The sequence below is a fragment of the Momordica charantia genome (assembly GCF_013281855.1).
Source record: "Momordica charantia cultivar OHB3-1 chromosome 1 unlocalized genomic scaffold, Mcharantia_2.0 BLBB01000001.1, whole genome shotgun sequence".
In the NCBI taxonomy this organism is placed as follows: Eukaryota; Viridiplantae; Streptophyta; class Magnoliopsida; order Cucurbitales; family Cucurbitaceae; genus Momordica; species Momordica charantia.
In genome coordinates this window covers 21546596-21566013 of record NW_028275157.1, presented here as the reverse complement: position 1 = coordinate 21566013, position 19418 = coordinate 21546596, and the positions used below count along the sequence as shown (strand labels likewise).

The 19418-nt window shown below is 36.0% G+C and overlaps 4 protein-coding genes across 6 annotated transcripts; 2 read left to right on the top strand and 2 right to left on the bottom strand.

Annotated features, from left to right (window-relative positions):
• Window positions 1-2952: 2952 nt before the first annotated feature.
• PMP22 (Peroxisomal membrane 22 kDa (Mpv17/PMP22) family protein) lies at window positions 2953-5557 on the top strand. 2 transcript variants are annotated; one of them, XM_022286320.2, is made up of 8 exons: window positions 2953-3279; window positions 3525-3623; window positions 3840-3941; window positions 4347-4422; window positions 4849-4919; window positions 5052-5137; window positions 5255-5306; window positions 5396-5557. In XM_022286320.2, the coding sequence occupies exons 1-7, from the start codon at window positions 3208-3210 to the stop codon at window positions 5304-5306; spliced, it is 558 nt and encodes a 185-aa protein (XP_022142012.1). In that variant the 5' UTR covers window positions 2953-3207; the 3' UTR covers window positions 5396-5557. The 2 variants fall into 2 exon arrangements, with proteins under 2 accessions (XP_022142012.1, XP_022142011.1); XM_022286319.2 differs by having other exon boundaries at window positions 2954-3279; window positions 5389-5557.
• Window positions 5558-7811: 2254 nt separating this feature from the next.
• On the top strand, window positions 7812-9793 carry LOC111012482 (B-cell receptor-associated protein 31-like protein). The gene is made up of 2 exons (XM_022286648.2): window positions 7812-8399; window positions 9144-9793. Exons 1-2 carry the CDS (start codon window positions 8117-8119, stop codon window positions 9524-9526), a joined length of 666 nt encoding a protein of 221 aa, XP_022142340.1. The 5' UTR covers window positions 7812-8116; the 3' UTR covers window positions 9527-9793.
• A 582-nt stretch (window positions 9794-10375) lies between these two features.
• On the bottom strand, window positions 10376-12025 carry LOC111012480 (mitogen-activated protein kinase kinase kinase 18). Its single transcript, XM_022286646.2, has one exon. The coding sequence runs from the start codon at window positions 11717-11719 to the stop codon at window positions 10391-10393; it is 1329 nt and encodes a 442-aa protein (XP_022142338.2). The 5' UTR covers window positions 11720-12025; the 3' UTR covers window positions 10376-10390.
• A 2285-nt stretch (window positions 12026-14310) lies between these two features.
• On the bottom strand, window positions 14311-18591 carry LOC111012426 (aspartic proteinase). 2 transcript variants are annotated; one of them, XM_022286571.2, is made up of 14 exons: window positions 18461-18591; window positions 17575-17918; window positions 17426-17486; window positions 16962-17056; window positions 16770-16882; window positions 16515-16683; window positions 16392-16431; window positions 16241-16305; window positions 15824-15937; window positions 15680-15744; window positions 15395-15551; window positions 15201-15317; window positions 14817-14905; window positions 14311-14728 (listed from the first exon to the last, which is right to left on the bottom strand). In XM_022286571.2, the coding sequence occupies exons 2-14, from the start codon at window positions 17905-17907 to the stop codon at window positions 14644-14646; spliced, it is 1503 nt and encodes a 500-aa protein (XP_022142263.1). In that variant the 5' UTR covers window positions 17908-17918; window positions 18461-18591; the 3' UTR covers window positions 14311-14643. The 2 variants fall into 2 exon arrangements, with proteins under 2 accessions (XP_022142263.1, XP_022142264.1); XM_022286572.2 differs by having other exon boundaries at window positions 17575-17913; window positions 18461-18574.
• Window positions 18592-19418: the final 827 nt, after the last annotated feature.

The following is a 19418-nucleotide window of genomic DNA, read 5'->3' as shown; positions in this document are numbered from 1 at the left end:
GTGCTCCACCCGGAGTGTTTGGATACTTGTGTTAAGGCCTTTTTTTCTTCTTTATTTCCTGTTTAAAAAATGCCATCGTAAATTATATTTAATTTTCTACTACGAGCAATTGGTCGTATAAATAAATAAATATAAAGTAAAAGTACCACTTTGCCATATTACCTTACCTTCCAGGGGTGTACACTTGAGGTCTCAAAACCGTCCCGACCGATTGAAACCGACGTTGGTTCGGTTTTGGCTCCCATCGGTCGATTGTTGATTTTGGAGATTCTAATTTTTTCGGTCGGTCGATCGATCAGCTTTAGTCCACCATAACCGATTGAACCGATCGAGATATATACCTTAAAAAGAAAAAATATATATATATGTGTGTGTATATGTATATATATATATATATGTATGTATTATATATAACATTTTAGGTTTTAGCTTAGGGTTTCAGCCGCCGTTTCGATTGTTGTCGCCTCACCGTCGCTTAACCTTTTCGATTCTCTCCGATCAATTCGTCTTCTCGCTTCACCATAGCTTAACCCTCAGTCTCCTCGCTTTTCCGTGCGACCCAACCCCTATCTCGTCGACCCCTCCACCTTCTGCTCCGATCTCCACCCGCTGTTCAATCCTATGATCTCCACCAGCCCTTTTGCTTTCGATATTCTTCCGCCAATCAAAAAAATTGTCGATTTGACGAAAATGACCGACTGAACCGACAATCCGGTCGGTCGATTGCACGTGATATGGTCGGTTGGTTGGTTTCTATTTTTGAAAACCGATCGTAGGTCGGTCGACGTCGATTTTTGCCCAATAACCGACCCGACCGATGTAGCCCTACCTTATATAGGGAGGGTGACATGACCCGCCCTAAACACCTACTAACTATAGAAAAGTCGTGCCGACTACGGACCTTCAACCATCTACCAAGTCTATAGTCAATTTCTTTCTAAATTTCTAAACTAATTTAGATTATTTTTCAACATATAAAACATAAACTGTAACATAATTCAAACTTTAATCATAATAACTTCAAAATAATCCTATTACCCAATTTACTCACTCTCTCTCTCTTCATTAAAATTCACTACTTTTCCTTCTTACAAAGTGGGTCTCACCAAACTCATTCAATTTCTTTTTCTCAGACTCCATCTCACACAAATATACCCTTTCCTTTTATTATTATTATTTTTTATCTTATTTTATCAATTACCTCTCTCCTTGATTTCTTTCTCTCTCTTCAACACCAGATATCTTCCTCCTTCGTCCCAACTTCTGTTTTTTTTTCCTCTCTTTTTCTTTTTGCAACTTCTTCTTCCCAAGTCTCTAAAATTATTATTTCTCACCTTACTCCTCACAGCTCTCTGAAACCATAAATTCTCAATTCTTGAATCAACATAACATCACCAATTTTTCAAACAACTTTCATATTTTGAGTAAACCACAAAGAAAAAATCTTATTTTCTTTTAATAATCAAATACCACACAATCACACTTTGTTCTCAGCCATGCCCATAGGAAGTCGGGGAGATGAATGAACAGAGCATAATACCCACAAAAACCAGGAATTTCCTTAAAAAGAAAACCCACAAATACTAATCTTAAAGAGTTCCATACTTCCATGGATTTCCCTATTAAATCTCTAGAAAACTTACCAAATTTCAACTTTTGGCTCTACAATCACAATGCTTCTTCTTCTTCCCTTTCAACAACCTTGAGTTATCCATCTTTTTCAGCCCTCGCTCCCCCTCTCTCTTCTCTTCTCCAAAACCCCTTCCATTTCGAATTTCTTTCTTTTCTCTTCTTTTTTTTTTTCTCCTTCGTTTTCTCCCCTTTCCCTTTCCTATTCTTTTCTTTTTCTTTTAACACGTCACACACACACCAACCTCACACTACACACGTGTCCCATGTTTTTTTTTCTTTTCAAAAGACCAAAATACCCTTCCAACTAAGATTCCAATTTTTTTTACTGAAAAATTACAATACTGCCCTTACAGAGGGGTTTTCTAAAAATAGTAATTAAGCTTGATTTATTTTTAAATTTTTGTTGTAATATAAGTGAAGTAGGTGATTCGAACTCTGATCGAATATAAGTAGTTGAGTTATGAATTAAAATATATCATGAAATAATAAACTGATTAACTTATGCTAAATTATATTTCTAAACTTTCAAAGTTGCCTATTAATTTCTTAGATTTCAATTTTTATTAGGTTATAAATTTGCAAGGTGATGTATATTTAGTTCCTATATTTTAAAAAGATTTCTCAAAAATAAAATAAAATCTAATGAGTCATTAATTTTCAATGTTATGTCTAACTTGTGATGTATATTATTAACTTTATTAAGTGTAATGTTCTAAAAACGGAATCTATGAAACCAATCCTTACTACATAATTTTTAAGACACAAAATTAAAAATTTAGAAATTTTAAGGTATTGTGACGTCTGAATAGAAATGAGGGGTACATAAATGAACCGATACCACATCCGAATGAAAGGGATCCTGAGATCATGGAAGAATGATCGAGAAAGACTTAAAAGAAATGATAGTCACTACCTATACTAACAAGGTTGCATATTCATTTTCGATAACTCAATCATAAGAACTTCAAAGTTAAACGTGTTTGACTTTCAAATGTAGGTTAAAAGAAAAATTGAAACATGTAATGAAACTATGAGCCAATAATCACAATTTTTTAAAATATAGAACTGGAAATGAAAGGGTTATTAAGTTCTAACTAATACGAATCAGAATATATACTTCAATTAATTAAATATATATGGATGAGAAGTGAGGAGTTCAATTTCCCGTGGGGTTGAATTGAAAAATAATAATAATAATACTAATAAAAAAAGCCAAATCTGATATCTCCCAAGGAAAAAAAAAAGTTAACGGGCTGGGTCAGGGTCAAATGAGGGAAAAGTAGGCGGTTACGATCATTCTTGACCGGGCTTGTTCGTCTGCCCCAACTGACCGCGATCGCCGGTCTCTAAAACTCGCAAACGTTCGTGTCACAGACGCCAAGTATGCTTGGCGAAAATCTCTAACCTTGGGTTCTTGCAGAATATACTTTTCCATCTTCTTTGGGTAATTAGCCACCAAGGGCCCACTCAGGATCCAGATATTTTGGAGAAGCGGACTACACGATATGAAGATTTGAAGCATAGTGTTGAAATCCGAGAGTTGACTCATTTTTCCATTGCTGAAGAAGGAAAAAAATGGGGTCTGTTGCGAAGAAGGGACTCCAGAAGTATGTTTCGCAGCTTCAGCAGCATCCCTTGAGAACCAAGGTCACTCACTCACTCCCTCTTCTATCATCTCCCTATTTAAATTCATAATTTGGTTTCAGTGATATAGGCTTTCACGATTTCGTCTTTTTTGCCCTTTCTTGTACTTAGATGTTTCCTAATGGAAAATTGTCTGCTGTGAGTTCCTGGTCATAGTGGAAGCTGAAATATCCCTCATCCGCCCTCCAATTTTTTAAGCTGATTCTAGTTGAGTCGCTTTTGTTTGATGTCTGTTTTTGTTAAATCAGATAATCACAGCTGGAGTATTGTCTGGGATCAGCGATGTGGTTTCCCAGAAGCTTACTGGCATACAGAAACTTCAGTTCAAGCGACTTATACTCAAAGTGGTATTGTCTTCTCTTCTCTAGATTCACTGTCATTAGTCTATACATTTGTTGCGAATAACTGTTTGAATTAATATTCACTCTTCTGAATAAGCCCATTTGACAACTTCCTCTTTTCTGGGACTATGCGTATAATGTATCCGCTGGAATTTGCATATCAATTGTTTATTTGGGTGTATTGTTGAAAGAAAAAAAAGTTGGTTCTCGCTCTGAATGCAGCTTTTTGGAGCTGTTTACCTTGGACCATTTGGCCATTATCTGCACCAAATTCTGGATAAAATCTTCAAAGGGAAAAGAGACTCAAAAACTGTTGCGAAGAAGGTATATACTGCCCACTTGTTACTTCCTTTTGTTCTTTCTTTTGGTACTCAGAATTGATGAGTAATTGGTTAGGGGCAGCGTTGTACTATTGTGAGCTCATATTTCTATTTATTTGTACATTGTTTTCGTAACAACGGACATAATTTAAATAATCGTTTCATTGCACATGAAGCATCTGTTTGAAGGAGCCTATTGGGTACCTATTGGTATGATCAAGAAAGCTTGTTCTGGTATACTAGGAAATTTTCCAAGAAATGTTATCAAATATCAAGTTCTAATGCTCCAACAAATTTGGTATTGAAATGAGCTAATCGAGATATGGAGGTTGGGGTGGCAAATGGTGGATTTCTCAAGTGAAAGTGTTAAGACTCATTATATATGACCTAATTTGGTTATTGTTCTCAGGTGGTGCTGGAACAATTGACAGCCTCTCCTTGGAACCACTTTGTCTTCTTGGTTTATTATGGATTGGTTATTGAAAGTGAGTATATTTTGCAACTATCCTTTTGAAAAAGCAGGCATCTAAGAAATACAAGTTGCAAATGTTGTGCTAAAAGTTAATATATTTTCCAGGCACCTTCTTATTTTTTTGAATAATAGCTGTAGTTTGATGGTTGTCACATGGAAAAAGGAAATTAAAAAAGGGATCTTGGTAACTTTAGCTGCTAAAATTAAGCATGCTTCTGTTATAGAAAGCCCCACTGATATGTATAATGTATCCCAACTTTTACTTTTTGAGAACATCGTATAGGTTAAAAAAATTTGCTTTGTGCTGGAACTATGTAAGATGGTGGCTAAATTGATTAAAAAATAACATCAGTCACTATTTGAATATTGTTACTTGATTTTCATGGTTACTAGAAAATCTTAAGATCTTTTCTTCTGTCTATTGAAAATTGAAATGTAGGAAGGCCTTGGGTCCATGTGAAGGCTAAGGTTAAAAAGGATTTTCCTTCGGTTCAGCTAACTGCATGGATGGTATTTTCCTTTTCCCATTCATCAGCTTTTGCCTCCTTTTTCAACTCATTTATATTTATAGTGCGATCATACCAGCCATTGCACCGAATCCATCAGAATTTATTCATATTAATGGAACCAATGAATTTTCAGTTCTGGCCGATTGTTGGTTGGTTAAATCACCAGTACGTACCACTGCAGCTGCGGGTCGTTTTCCATAGCCTGATTGCGTTCTTTTGGTATGTGTTCTTCCTTTGCTTCTTTTTCCGCTTGATACATCAGATTATTAATCGATTGTTCTTTTATGGTCTTTAGTTGCTTAAAAATGCCTTTTTCTATTATTTGTTTGTTTGCAGGGGAATATTTTTGAATCTCCGAGCAAGATCCTTGGCATTGATCAAATCTTAGGTGAACTTAGAATTATATGAAATGTCCTATGGCAGGTGAAATTTATGCTTATTGTTATTACTGATTACCAACTTCTGTTTAGCTTGCAGTGTATAAAAGAATTTGTCTCCAATGTTTGAATATCACCATATGGATCTTATAATCATCACCCTCTAGGTTAGTTTTTAGCAAGGCAATACAAATTCGAAGAAGATTGTCACTAAGATGATTGGTTGTATTGTAATGATAATCATGTATATGATTAGGTTTCATCTTAGCCAAAATCCATCGAACAAGATGTGCACAAAATGCTACTAGTATAGTTATACGTAAATAATAAGAGTCGAGAATCAAAACGATGTAAATTATGGTAGAGCGGAGAAGAATGAAACATTAATTTGTTGCAAAAACAGTTATATACTCGTCATGGTAGAATCTTTAGGTACTATGGGATATGTTAGACTTGTTCTTGATTATGCATTACTTTGGATTGAATTTGATGTTACGAGAAATTTCTCAATCGTAATTATTGAGCATTTAAACGTTGCTGGTTGGTGTTAGTGGTTGGAGATTGGTGATGGGTAGGATTAAAAAGGGACCCATGTTTCATGAAGACTATGGAAAAAAATAGGAATCTCTTTTTCTTTCTAACTATAATTTTTCATCAAAATTAGTACTTTTTATTAGTTTTTTTTTTCTTTTTTCGAGATTTGTAACGAGGCATGGCGTTTTTATGGTCATAACAAGATATTTTTTGAATGCTAACATTTACTTTATTTTTTGTGCTGATTGATTAATGGCCTAAGTTATTTGTTTCTATGTAAATGGTCAAATTTCATGGAAATTTCCTGGTTAGAGCACGTATATAAAATAGTAAAATCCAGGTAGCTTTATGAATTTTCAAATTCAAAATGGTCTGTGGAATCAATCAGAATTCAGAAGCCTCTACTTCCCTGAAGGAACCATTTCTAATTCTAAATTGCACAACTTTTGAATACAGAAGAAAAGCTGGTGTCATTTCCCTTCCCTCCTTAACTAACTACTCCATATTAATTATTATTTTTTCTTTTCTCGGTACAACAATATGTGGCGGTGGAAATTCCAAATCACCATTTTTTAGTGCTTCAACGAGTTGAGTTATGTTCGTACTATTTTATATTAATTATTAAACCTTCTAAAGATCCAATTTATTAAATGTTACATAAATAATAGAAAGTTGAATGAGAGAGACAGAAAACTATAGTCTAAAAATGTGTGTTACCTTAGCTTATAGCCTATCACCTATTCTAAGCTACTCTACTATTCAAGTTGGTCAATTTATTTTGAAAATGAAAACTAAAAAAATATTCTGGCTGGATCCTTATGCTCACTCTCTTCAGTACTAAGCAAAAACCAGCTTTATAGATGGAAAAGGGGCCTTTTTTTTAAAAAAAAAAAATAGTATTTATTTATTTTATTACAATGAAATATTTTAATTGACTTTGTATAATTATTAGATCAAGTTATATCGGATCATGTCTTCCCTTAGCCAGTGTAGCCTTGATTTTAAGAAAACTTTAAATGCTTAATTTAAAACTTATAAGTTTCAATTTTTTTTTCTTTTTGAGTACAATATATGGGGGTGGGGAGATTGAACTCGCAACCTCTTGGGTGGAGATATATGTTCCGTTGAGCTATGTTGGTCTTAACAATTTGAAACTATTTGAAACTTCTAAATTATAATAGGTGATCTACATTCTACAACAATGTGTTATTGTATTTGTATCACTCATTGGCAAAATGAAACTTTAGGGAAATTTTCATGGGTGGACATTGTTTAAAAATATTTGTACGTAATTTTAAATTTAGCTCTTTTTAAAAAACTATTGAAAATATTGTAATTTTATTTTTACATTGGTAAATAATTGATTAACATAAATAATAAGTAGGAATAACCTAGATCTTGATTTTTCTATTTTGGACCTAAATATTGGTTTCAATACACCTACTTTTGAATACAAAAGGTAGTGGTGAAGATTCAAACTCACTACTTTTTAGTTGGCAATATATATCTTAACTAGTTGAGTAATATTAACCATACATTACGGGGATTTATTTTTGTTTACCTTTTTCTTACGAAAATTAAAAATATATACTTTTTCTTACCCTGCAAAGGTTAGAAAACCCCATTTGGATTTGGATTTGGATTTTCTTTTAGACAAAAAAATAAATTACAAGACTCAAAATGTTGATCAATATAATGTAGACGTGGATAAATAGTTTTTAAAAGGTTATAAAATTAAAAAATATAAATGAGCAAATAAGCATTTCTATCATTTTCCAAAAACGATCATAATTATAATTGGCATATGTCTCCGATCAAGAGGTTATGAATTCGATCTTCACCCACGTACTGTATTGGAAGAAAAAAAAAGGTATTTCTATAATTTCTAATAAATTTAAAATGATTAATAATAATACTACTATGTCTATATTATTGATATCTTTTTTATATTGTATCAAATTTAATAGCCAATAAGTAGAACGTGGAAGGCCATGAGCTCTCTGATTCTCTCTCTCTCTCTAAACTCTAAACTCTCCACTTTTCTTCTTCATCCATTTTCTTCTTTAAAATCCATAAATTAATGCTTCAGTTCTCGCGAGGTTCGTTGTTCTTGTGCTCAGTGATTACGCCCACCTTCCCTCCATTGCTTCCACAACACAGCCCATCTCTCATCTCATGATATTCACACCTTGCCGCTCATAAATCCTACCCCATCACTGTTCCCTCCAACGCCAAGATCCATAATCTCCAAATCCTGCTCTTCTGAATCCCAACTTTACTTCTCCAAATGATTCAGCTATTGTTCACCGTTATTGTAACGGAGATGGTTCTCATATTGTTGTTCTCGTTCAAGACCCCATTGAGGAAGCTCGTGATCTTGACCGTGGATCGGGTGAAGCGCGGACGCGGACCAATTATGGTCAAGAGCGTCGCCGGGACTGTTCTTATTGTTCTCATATCGAGTGTTTATAGTATGCTGACAATCCAGAAGCGTTGGATCGATGACGGTGCTGTCAACCCTACCGATCAGGTTCTCATGGCCAAACACCTTCTCGAGGCCACGCTTATGGGTAAACCGAAACTTCCCGTTTTCTTGCATGTTTGGATTTCAAGTCGTTTCCAGCAATTGATTTTCCTGTGCCTGAATTCTGTTGGATGTGGATTTGACTGGAATTGATTTATTTGAGAATAGTCGAGGAATTGGGATGATTGGAATGCGCTGATTTGATTTGATTTTCTTTGCTTCTGAAAGCTGATATGAATTGCGTATATGGGGTAAAAGGAGCAGTACGTCTTCTCTTGTCGGTAATTTCATTTGGTGCTGTGGTATCCTAGCTCATTAATTTGATCCTGGTCACTGTTTCATTAATGAAAATTAGTTCATGGAAGTGTGTGTTTCTTTAATTGATTTGTTTTGGTTATCAATCTGTTCCTCTCATTTTTCTCGGCAAGTTATCTGAAAGGGTAATTAGATTACAGTATATCTAATGGTGCGAAAGACTCTGAAATGCATTAAGTTAGAGGTATTTTTACATATGGATTCAATATTTTTCTTTCAGTTTATAAGTTAACATGTTCAGGTTATGGTGTTAATGGAAACATATCACAAGGCTAATCAAATTGTCACCACCCCCCCTACCCCCAAGTCCTCACCTCACATGGTAAATTAGTGGCTCTCTTCTTAGGTTACAAAAGCTTTTTCTTTCTTTCAAGAACGGAGAACCTATTGGTTTTAAATGCTGAATTCTCTTGCTACAATCCGAGCAATGGTGAGTTTAAAAGGTTACTGAACTAGGTGGTCGATTTACTTGCAGGGGGCTCTCTATTTCTGGCACTTATGATTGATAGATTACATCATTATATGAGAGAGTTGCGTATACGGAGGAAAGGCATGGAAACTATCAAAAAGCAGAGCAGAATGGTGGAGGATGGGAAGGTTAGCAAGTCAGAGGAGATCAAAGCGTTGGAAGAAGAGAGGACCACTCTGCAAACAAAGCTCAAGCAGTTGGAATTGGAACTTGAGACTAAGACAAAAGATATAAGTACTTCTGAAGCCAATGTAGTTGCTCTAAGGAAGCAATCTGAAGGATTACTGCTCGAGTATGACCGTTTACTTGAGGAAAACCAGAACCTCAGGGGCCAGCTACAATCTGTGGATCACAGATTGTCTCGATCGGGAAGCAAGAAGAATTCATAAGGAACCCTGTATTGCGTACTGCATTCTCACTTCTTCAAGTTTTGCGCTTCGTTTTCACCTCATATTGTTTAGGACCTGGGTATTCCATGATGGGTTGCTGGTGGCTGTTTACTTCTATATGCACAATGGCAAGGGAAGATAGGGTTTTGGTGTGTTGTTTATAATTAAAGTAGAAGCAAAAACAGTGAAACAAGAATGGAATCTACGCTGAAAAAAAATTGTGATAAATTCAGGTTTGTAATGGAAAAAACACCTTCACTTCTGTCATTCTTCTGTAGCTGTTTCTTTTTTCTTGATATAAATATCTTTTGCTTCAACCATGAAGAATGTGGCATCTGCAAAACTCATTCTTAGGACATAACACTTGATTCAAATTTAGAGGGCTTACTCCTCTGCCTTGGTCCTTGGAAGCATGAGATTAGAAATTTAAAAATGAAATTAAGTGTAACAGAGTTGTTTGTAAGAAAAATAATGTCCAGTCCAAATGATTTACACAACTTACCCAGCTAACTATAAACAGGATCATTTTGATGGAAAAGCTTATTACTGTTCAATGTGGAGACCAGAGAACAGCAGCAAACCAAAGGAAGCCCAGATCTAGAATATGGACAATTTGTGCAGAGCATGAGCATCATTATTGTCGGCTTTGACTACTTTAGCAGTGAAAAAACTTTACTAACATTATTGTCGGCTTGGCTTTGCTGCTAAGTTAACATTTTGAAAACAAGTTTTGAATGTTATCTTTTAATGAGTAAGATCAGTGTCATTATTGAAGATGGACTTAACACTTCAGTTTTTCAACTGTAAGGTTTTCATGCACTACGAAGCTTTCTTCACCAAATTAAATATACACTTCACATCTTACTATACATTTTCTATGTTGAAATTTTCGTCAATATTTTTATAAAGATCAAATAATTCAATATCGATACAAGGAGCAAAGACAAGAAACAAAGAAATGACAATACATAATTTCTCATCATAAGAAAAATCAATAGTTTTCAATGTTACATTGCAAACAGAGGTCATTGGCAAGTCCCTCTTCTTGGCCTTACTGATTTTATTGCTACAATTACTGCTTCTACTAATGCTAATACTAACATAGTTCCAATTACCAATTCCAATTTCAGTTGCCATTGCCATGGATTCAGAGGAACAGGGCAATTCCGATCCATTAACGCAATCGCTTTTTTCTCTGCTTCTTACTGTTTCCCAATTTTCGTCGCACTCGGACTCCCAATTGGGTATCCCAAAAGACTGAATTTTGCACACTTCACTCAGTTGCTGTATTCTCTGCAATGGCGTTCTGTAAATTTTTGGTCTGGTCGGAGTTTGAAGCGTTTCCGAGTCGTTTATGGTGTCCCAGAATCCTTGTTCCAAGATACTCGTCGGTGTTCTTGAATTCTGCTTCGAACAAGATTTCTGCTCGCGAACAAAAGGGTGTTTCAGAAGTTCACCAACAGACCACCGTTCTTCTGGGTGTCTGATCAAACACCGGCGCAAAAAGTCCCTCCCTTCCTCCGACATGAACCTCGGAATCTCCGGCAACTCCACGCCGGACCCAATTCTGTAAAGCGCCGCCACCGGATCGGACACATCCGCCCACGGAGCCCTGCCGGTCACCATCTGGATCACCGTGCATCCGACGGCCCAGACATCAGCTGCAAACCCCTGTCCTTCTCCACGCGCCACCTCCGGTGCCATAAATATCGGCGTTCCGGCCAAACTCCCACCGGAAACCTCCTCCACGCGCCGCGCGCATCCAAAATCGGCTATCTTAACCCCTCCTTCACCGACCAAAATATTATGACACTTAATATCACAGTGCACCACACCCTTAGAATGAAGATACTGGAGCCCAATCAGAACCTCTCGAGCATACAATTGGACCATGGCCTCGTCTAATCGGCCGCCGGCCCTCTCCATGGCGTCCAAAATCGACCCACCAGGCGCAAATTCCATGAAAAGATTGCACATCAATCTCCCATTTTCCAACGTAACGTCATACCCTTTATAAGCCACAACATGTAGGCAATCCAATTCAGAGAGAATCCTCCGTTCCCTTTGCAGAGAATCCGAGTGCGGGAACTCAACAGATTTGACCGCCATGACTCGGCCGGAGCGGAGATCAGTGGCGACGGAGACCGCGGCGGTGGAGCCACGGCCAATGGTCCGGCCTCTCGTCCACTCCATTGGGAAAACAGATCAGGTGGGTGTGAAGGATCAGATGAGAAAAGAGGCAACTTTAAATATGGGTTTTTTCATGTGTAAATTTGAGTTGGCAAATTGGGAGGGATTTTTTAAAAAAGAATTGATTGGAACAAGTTATTCGGTTCTGTTCCTGCTTGACCTTTCAGAGACTTTGTCCTTTACATAATAGCCAATGGGCGGCGGCCGTCTTCTTTCTTTTTACCAAAGGAAGGGATGGGAATTGCACCACTGGCAGCGGCAAAAGAAAGGATAATGGGAACTACTTTTGGGCGGCGGTGATTTAGGTAATTCCGTTTATGTAATTGGAGATGTAACGCTAAGTTTCACATGCCATCACATGCTCCATCACGTGGTTAATTCACGTTGATTGTGGTTGCTTGAGAAATAATTACGACAAAAATAATAGCTTAAAAACTACTTTAGAAAAAAAAAAAAAAAAGAAGCAAGGATTTGTGTGCGTCTGTGACTTCAAATTTGTTACCCTTTTATTTTTTTATAATGATTTAGTTTTTATAGTAAAAATATTGTTAAAATTTAATGAATTTCTTATTTAGATAGATAGATGGAATGATAATGAACCAAATGTATTTATTAATTACTAAATACAATAAAAGTCAATACTTAATTTTGATGAAATTGTTAGGAATTAAACTATTACAAAATTTAACTACATTAACTAAATTCTTACCTGCTAAAATTCAGGGACTTAATATTTATAAATTTTAAAGTACAAGGAGAAATCGTTATAACAACGAACTAAAGTTGAAGTACTAAATCGAGATAAAAATATTTATTAATAAAACAATATATATATTTCTTAGGAGAGAAAGATTCCAATTTCCAAAGGTCCTTTCCGGTGGATGGATTATTTGGTATATGGGTGTGGATGTGTGATGTTTTGTTGTAAATTCTTAATTTAAAGATTGACTTTTTTGAAGTCTTACTTTATGAATAATTAATACAACTGTAACTGTAAATCCTTCTCATTAATAATTGATTATGATGACCCTTACTACACAATGATGCTTACCCACCTTATCCCTTAGCCTTTTTTTTTTTTTTTTTGGTTAAGAGTTTAGTTCCATTTTAGTCTAGTAGACTTTAATAAATTGAATTAGACATTCAATCATTGCCATTTAAGCCTTATATAACTCATTTTCTCTACCTAATATTTACAAATTTGAATGATGATTTTTTTTTTGCAAAATTTTATTTGATTTTCTAGCTCTTTTTCCTTTTTCGCTAATAGTCAAAAGGTCTTAATTTTACGTTGGTAAAATATAATATGTTCAGTTATAATTTCTATGAATGGATTGAGAGTCCATATCATTATTCCTTTATTCATGTTCTAACACTAAAGATGGGGGATTAACACAAAAGTAAACTTCTTATCTGTTAGAATTGTTTCCTTTTTTATTTTAATTAACTAAATAAAGAATTAAGTAAATTTTGAAGAAGTTGTTATCCTTTATCATTTGATCACATGATATTCACCCATTTATATTATATTTAAATAAATAAGTAGGCCGTACTCAACACAAGGTGAAGAAGGAAAAAAAAGGAGTGGACACCACTAGCATTTTTAATCTAATAAAAAAAGTATATAAAAAACTTTTCCAGCCTTGCAAATTCCTCCCTTTCTCTCTTTGCATACTCCTGATTGGCAACTTAAAAGAAACAAATATCTTAGGTAACATAACAAGAACAAGCAGCGTGAATAAAATAGCCTTCTTTTTAAGTTTTAAGCATGAGAGAGAGATTACTTGCATTGCCGGCCAAGTTTTCAGCAAACGTCAAAAAGGTTAAAAAAAAATAAAAAAAGAAAGAAAGATGGAGTGGAGGCAGCGTCAGGTATCACCCTCGTAAAGCTATCTATATCCCCAACGGCCAATCCAACCAAACCACACAGTTTCTTAACCATATTGCTTACGGTTCGTTAATCCTACAGACCAACACGAGTCCGTTTTGTCAATTCCTCTTTTTCGGATGTGGTATCGATTCATTCATATACTCTTCCTCCCTACTCGAAATTTTATTAAATCAAGTATACTACGGGTAGATCCGTCCCTTGTTTGAACCCTTACTTTTATGGGTTGATGTGGTAAAAAAAGGTTTGTTATATAGTTTTTACGAACATCTTTTAAATCAAAAAGCAGTTTTTGTTTATGAAGTTTAACTAATAATTCAAATAAAGAATCTTACTTTTTAGAAAAACATAAAACTAAAAAGACCACATACATCCATCTGACTCACCACCGACCCTCTCTATTGCAGCCACCCATCTTTAGTATTTTTCTTTTTGCATTCGGTTTGGTAGGCCTATGAGAAGTAGCCTTACGTCTGCATCTCTAGAGGGTGACGCTGCTTTCCCTTCAAGTTAACCCAATCTTTAAACTGCTGCAATTTCTCCTACGTTTCATTTTCAAGTGAATCATTGAATCCTCTCTGCTTTTCTCACCACTGTCCCTATTCCATTCATGTAACTGCTCTTCTTTGGGGGATGTTTTTCCTCATTGGTTCATTGAATGCCATATAATCTCAAAACTTGTTGTATTAATATTTCAGTCAGATGCTTAGCTTTCAAGGAAGAATATCTTTTTGTTGTATGTAATATGTTTAGTATCAGAATCTTTGATTGTAATTGTATGACTGAAAAATCAGCCTATCCAGTCAAGTGGTGGGGACTGGGGAGACTTGTCTTTACTAAGAATGAGTAGAGAAAGCACTGCCTTTACTGAAACTTTCCACTAATTAACTAGCATTACAGACAAAGATAGTTTCAACACCACAACATTTACAAGCGCTTCTTCCCCCCCCCCCCCCCCCCCCTTTTTATTATTAATAACTTCATTGCTTCTGTAAAGATGCATATAGATGTGTTAGATGTGTCTCCCAAGATGATTTATTCAAGCGGCCTCGGCGAATCCGACTCTCACTTTGCCAGAATCGAAGACTGTGTGGTAGCGTCCCATGAAGATGTCTCCCAAGATCCTGCACCAAGCAGGTTAAGAATCATCATCGTAACGAAACACGAATCGAATATTAGAAATGCTAAAAATTGAGAGGATAAGCGAAATACCAGAGGGGTCCACGAGGAGGAGGAATGTCCAAAGGTATGAATCCACTGATGCATTGAGCTTGAGCTCCATCACTCACCTTGAGAATGTACTATTCAAAAAAGCAGTGGGGTTAGCATGAATAAGGTTAAATTCAGGCAGCATAAGGTATTGGATACGCTTGTTGGCGTTAAAAGAACGGGAACGACATCATATGACAAGGAAAGGATGTTTCAGGTAGCAGAGAAACAATGTATCGACAGATGAACCACACACGCACACACATACAAGAGAGATTTCTCCTAGCAAGTTATTATCGATGGGTAACTACTTATTGGATGATATTCTTCAAGTGGTACACAAATTCAGAAGCATGCAGAAGAGAAATATTTGGGAAGCCATCATACATCTGTTGAGTCAAGTTCAAAAATTTTGTCGCCAATGGTGAAGGACACGGTAGGCATTTCAGAGATCCGATCACAGTTGACCAATGTTTCTCCCTGGTTTGAGCCTCGATCACATAACTGCGGAAACGTGAAAGGCAAGTCAGCTGAAGATGAATAATTTGTAAGTGATAAAGATGGTAACAGAACTAGTTCACCTCATCGACGTAATTAATAATATCATCTCGAGTTTTGTTCTGCTTCAGCTGTTCTTGCATCCAGGAAACAGCCATCTCACAAGCAGAGCACATCGCATCGGAGAAACTACCAGATGATCTACCATCTTTCTCATTCAGCACACTCTCAATTCTCATACTGATTTCAATCATTAACCATGAGTTAGTTAATCCCTTTTTTTAAGCAATTGAAAGTGAAGTCAGTTAATTGATTCCTGAAAAACAACTTGAAATATTATCTTCGGCGAAGATTCTTTATACACTAACCTAACGCCATGGGTTCCATCAAAGGTACAAACCCCAATTTTGGAGCAAATCTTCTCTGGTTGTGCCTGTCAGTGGAATGTAAATTCAAGACCTTTATCTAGCTGTTCATGGTAGATTACGTTGTTAACAAAGATTATGATTTACCTTAGCTAAAAGCAAATCCATAATAGTCTGTCCATGTTGTGAAACAATTGCCTTGCATTCTTGATGAGCAGCTGCAGAAGCTCCAATGGCTTTATTTATTAATGTCACTATATTCTGCAATGGAGAAGTATCTTTTTTTAAGTATATGCCTAAACAAAGGCGGTCATCATCATGGACGAATGCATGGAGAACCTTATATATGCTAAGTTCATATAGGTACTCTTCAGTTTTAGCAGTTAAATGACAAAGTGAAGTCTCTTGGAATGGTTGCTTAACATTCTTACATTCCCATAAATCAACCTAGTTCTCAACTTCATGTTGATTTTTCTCGACCCCAACTCTCATGAAGATTAAAGAGAGATTATCATGAAGATTAAAGAGAGATTAAGTAGCTAATAAGATGTATAGGTTACATACAGATGGACCAGCCAACAAAGAAGTTCCAGAATCAGCAATAGCGGAGCAACCATGAGCACAATATTCTGCATTTCATGTTCCTCATGTTAGAAGCACGTTATATGAACTGTGATAATCACACTCCAAACCGAGATAAGTAAATGGAATATACCAGTTGGTTTATCACCAATAAGAATATCGCCGATGTTGAACTGCAAAAAACCATTTGAGCAGTATGAGGGGAAGGATAAAATATAAAGCAATGTTTGGTGTTGAAAGGATTTCAGTAGCCAACCTGCCAATACCCTTTCTTTGTCACAGGCACGTATGTATGCTGGCCTTTGAAGTGCTTGGGATCGACCCCGCCAAATACAAGTTCACCTCCTTCTTCCTCCTCGGCATTGCGATTGAGCCAAAATGAGAAAACTGGTTCCTTGACAAGTTTTTGTTTAATCATGTTATACCTAAGGGGAATCCAAGAGCCTAATTAAAACGCCTTAAAATCCTTTCTCAGCAAGAAGGAACTAATGTTATTGTTGCATCAACATACCACACTGGAACAGCATTACCGACCGAGATCTCTTGAAATCCAAGTCCCAATATACCATCAAACTTAGCAGCTATGAATGTCATACTAGACAGGCTAGTTGCCTCAATGAATTGCTGAAATGAGTCAATATTAGATATAGAAAATTGGCTTCTTCCACTTTATTAAAGAGGAAAAAAAAAGAGTTAGGATTACCTGATTACGAACAACGAGATCACCAACTTGAACGCTGTCATAACTAAAGAAACCGGCAATAGCTCCTGAACCATACTGGATAGAAGCAGATGTTCCTGTGTTATCATGTAAGTACACAAGTTTCAGACCGTGGAACTAAAACAGGTTTCAATAAGTGAGTCGAAAGCAATTTCAAAATGCTTATGTGGTTATCAAATGATTGATCTTGCTGAACGGTTAATTCTTATCTCTACCACACCACCACAACCTTAGAAGCCACTTGTACAGAAACAAACCGCGATCGGTCCTTATGAGCGAGAATGAACAATATACAATAATTCACTTCGGGAAAGCCAATTACTCATTCCAAAACATTATCTTTCTATACTCGTTTAACACAAGATGAGGATAAATGAAACAAAGCTGCAACTGAACTCAAGATTTCATTTTGAAGACTATTACAGGTAAAGAGAAGAAAAACAAACCATTTTTTTTGTATGTGTTTGACTTCTTTGATTGATACCTGACATGGAAAAAGCAAGCAATCTGCATTTGAAGGCAAAATGAACATATTAGAAATCATAAACCAATTGTCATTCTCCTCTTTCCCAATTAGAATTTGCATAATCCTCACCGAGAAAACGCATTTCGAAGATGGCACCCACAAATTTGAGCTTCCAGTGTCAAAAATTACAGTGAACTTTTGAGGTGGAGTGCCCATGCCAATCTCTCCATAGTATTGAGCATCCAAATAATTCTTTAATGCTACAACATCAGTATCCGTAGATTCTCCTAGATTATTAAACTCTCTTAGTCTTTTTTTTGACTCAAGCCGTGCTTTTAACCGATTGTTTTTATCCACTTTGATCTTTTTCAGTCCAATCCTTAGCAGCCCTTCGTTAGATGCAGAAGAATATGATATGAAAAGGAACAGAGAAACCAGGAGAGGCCTAAGGCTATTTCTCATAGTAACCTGCACTGCAAGCACGTAAGGAAGGATTCAAAGCTTAGGAATATGGCATATTCAACCAAGGAAAAGTAGAAAAAGATTCCCAATTGCTTTCAGCTTTTAGCATTTCACAGACAGAAAAGTTAGAAAGTTACGTTAAAGATTGAAAAGAGGAAAAAGACAAAACGGAGGTCAATAGTTTTTCCCTCTTGGGAAATCGAGCCAACATTTGAAAGTACGTTGATATTATGATATATCATACGCAAAAAGACACACTCAACAAATTATTTTCCAAATGCTGATAAATTTAAGATCAGTGATGATCCAGAAACTCGTCTTATTTGATTTGACCGCAAACTGGGTAACTGCAATCCATTTCTAGGAGATGAGAAATCCCTTAAAGATATATGAAACAGAGGGCGATTACCAGAAAAATCAAACTCAGAAATATGCCAAACAGTAGAAACGAAACGCAATGGAACAGAAAGACCAAAAATGAAGCAAGAATTCATCATTAGAGTTCAAAAGAAAGCAATTTGTAATGCAGAAGAGAAGAACAAAAACGACCCACCAAATGAAACGGATATTTGGAAGAGAAGAAATGAGTAAAGGGTGAGGAGGAAGTGGGCAGGGGAAGTGAGGTTAAATAGAAGCGTGGGATTTGAAAACGATGAATTTGAAGCTGTCACTTCACTCCATTCCTTAAACCAAAGGGGACCCACTTATCGAGAGGGCCCCAAACGTGGAAATCTCTTCTCTTTGTGGCTTCCTTCCACAGATTCCCGGTTGGAGCTATCGATCACAACCGTCCGTTTTTCGGGCAGAGTTGTTCGTTTACCCGTTTGATAAAGTTTGTGTGGCACGGCTGTCTCGTTTTTAGACACTTTACACCCGTTTGATAAATAGATGGCCAGAATTTATAAAACTCCCATCCAAGATAAGCAAATCCAATGAATTACGGTAAACCTAAGTTTAACTTTATTAAGATTCAAGAGTGCATACTCGAATCTCCATTCCTATATATCTTAAAATTAAGAAAAAAATCACGATAAATATTGAAATTTATCTTTTGTATGTCAAAATTTTGAGTAATTTCAAGTTTTGACGATGTCAAATGAATTTCGAAACAAAATAAGATTTAAAATCAATTTGTTTTAACGTAAAAAGACTTTTCATACTAAAATGATCTGATTTTGTCAGATTTCGTAATAAATTACTTATTTATCTTTATCCTATTTTAATTTCAAAAGAAGCGATTGGGTTATAGAATGATCGTCATCCGACGGCTGGTAACTCTATTAAGCAAAGAACCGCACATCGACGAAAATGTTTGACACACAATATTAGTTCTTTGCCACCTCAAACTCTTCGTCGCCCCCAATCTTCCCCGTAGGCTCAGTACTCCGCCAATTAATTAATAAAATTAGATTCAAGAAATTTTTTCTTTCTTTTTTTCCCTGCAAACATTAAAACAGAAATGATTAATTATATTAATTTCGATTTCGTTCTTATTTTAAACAAGCTAACAA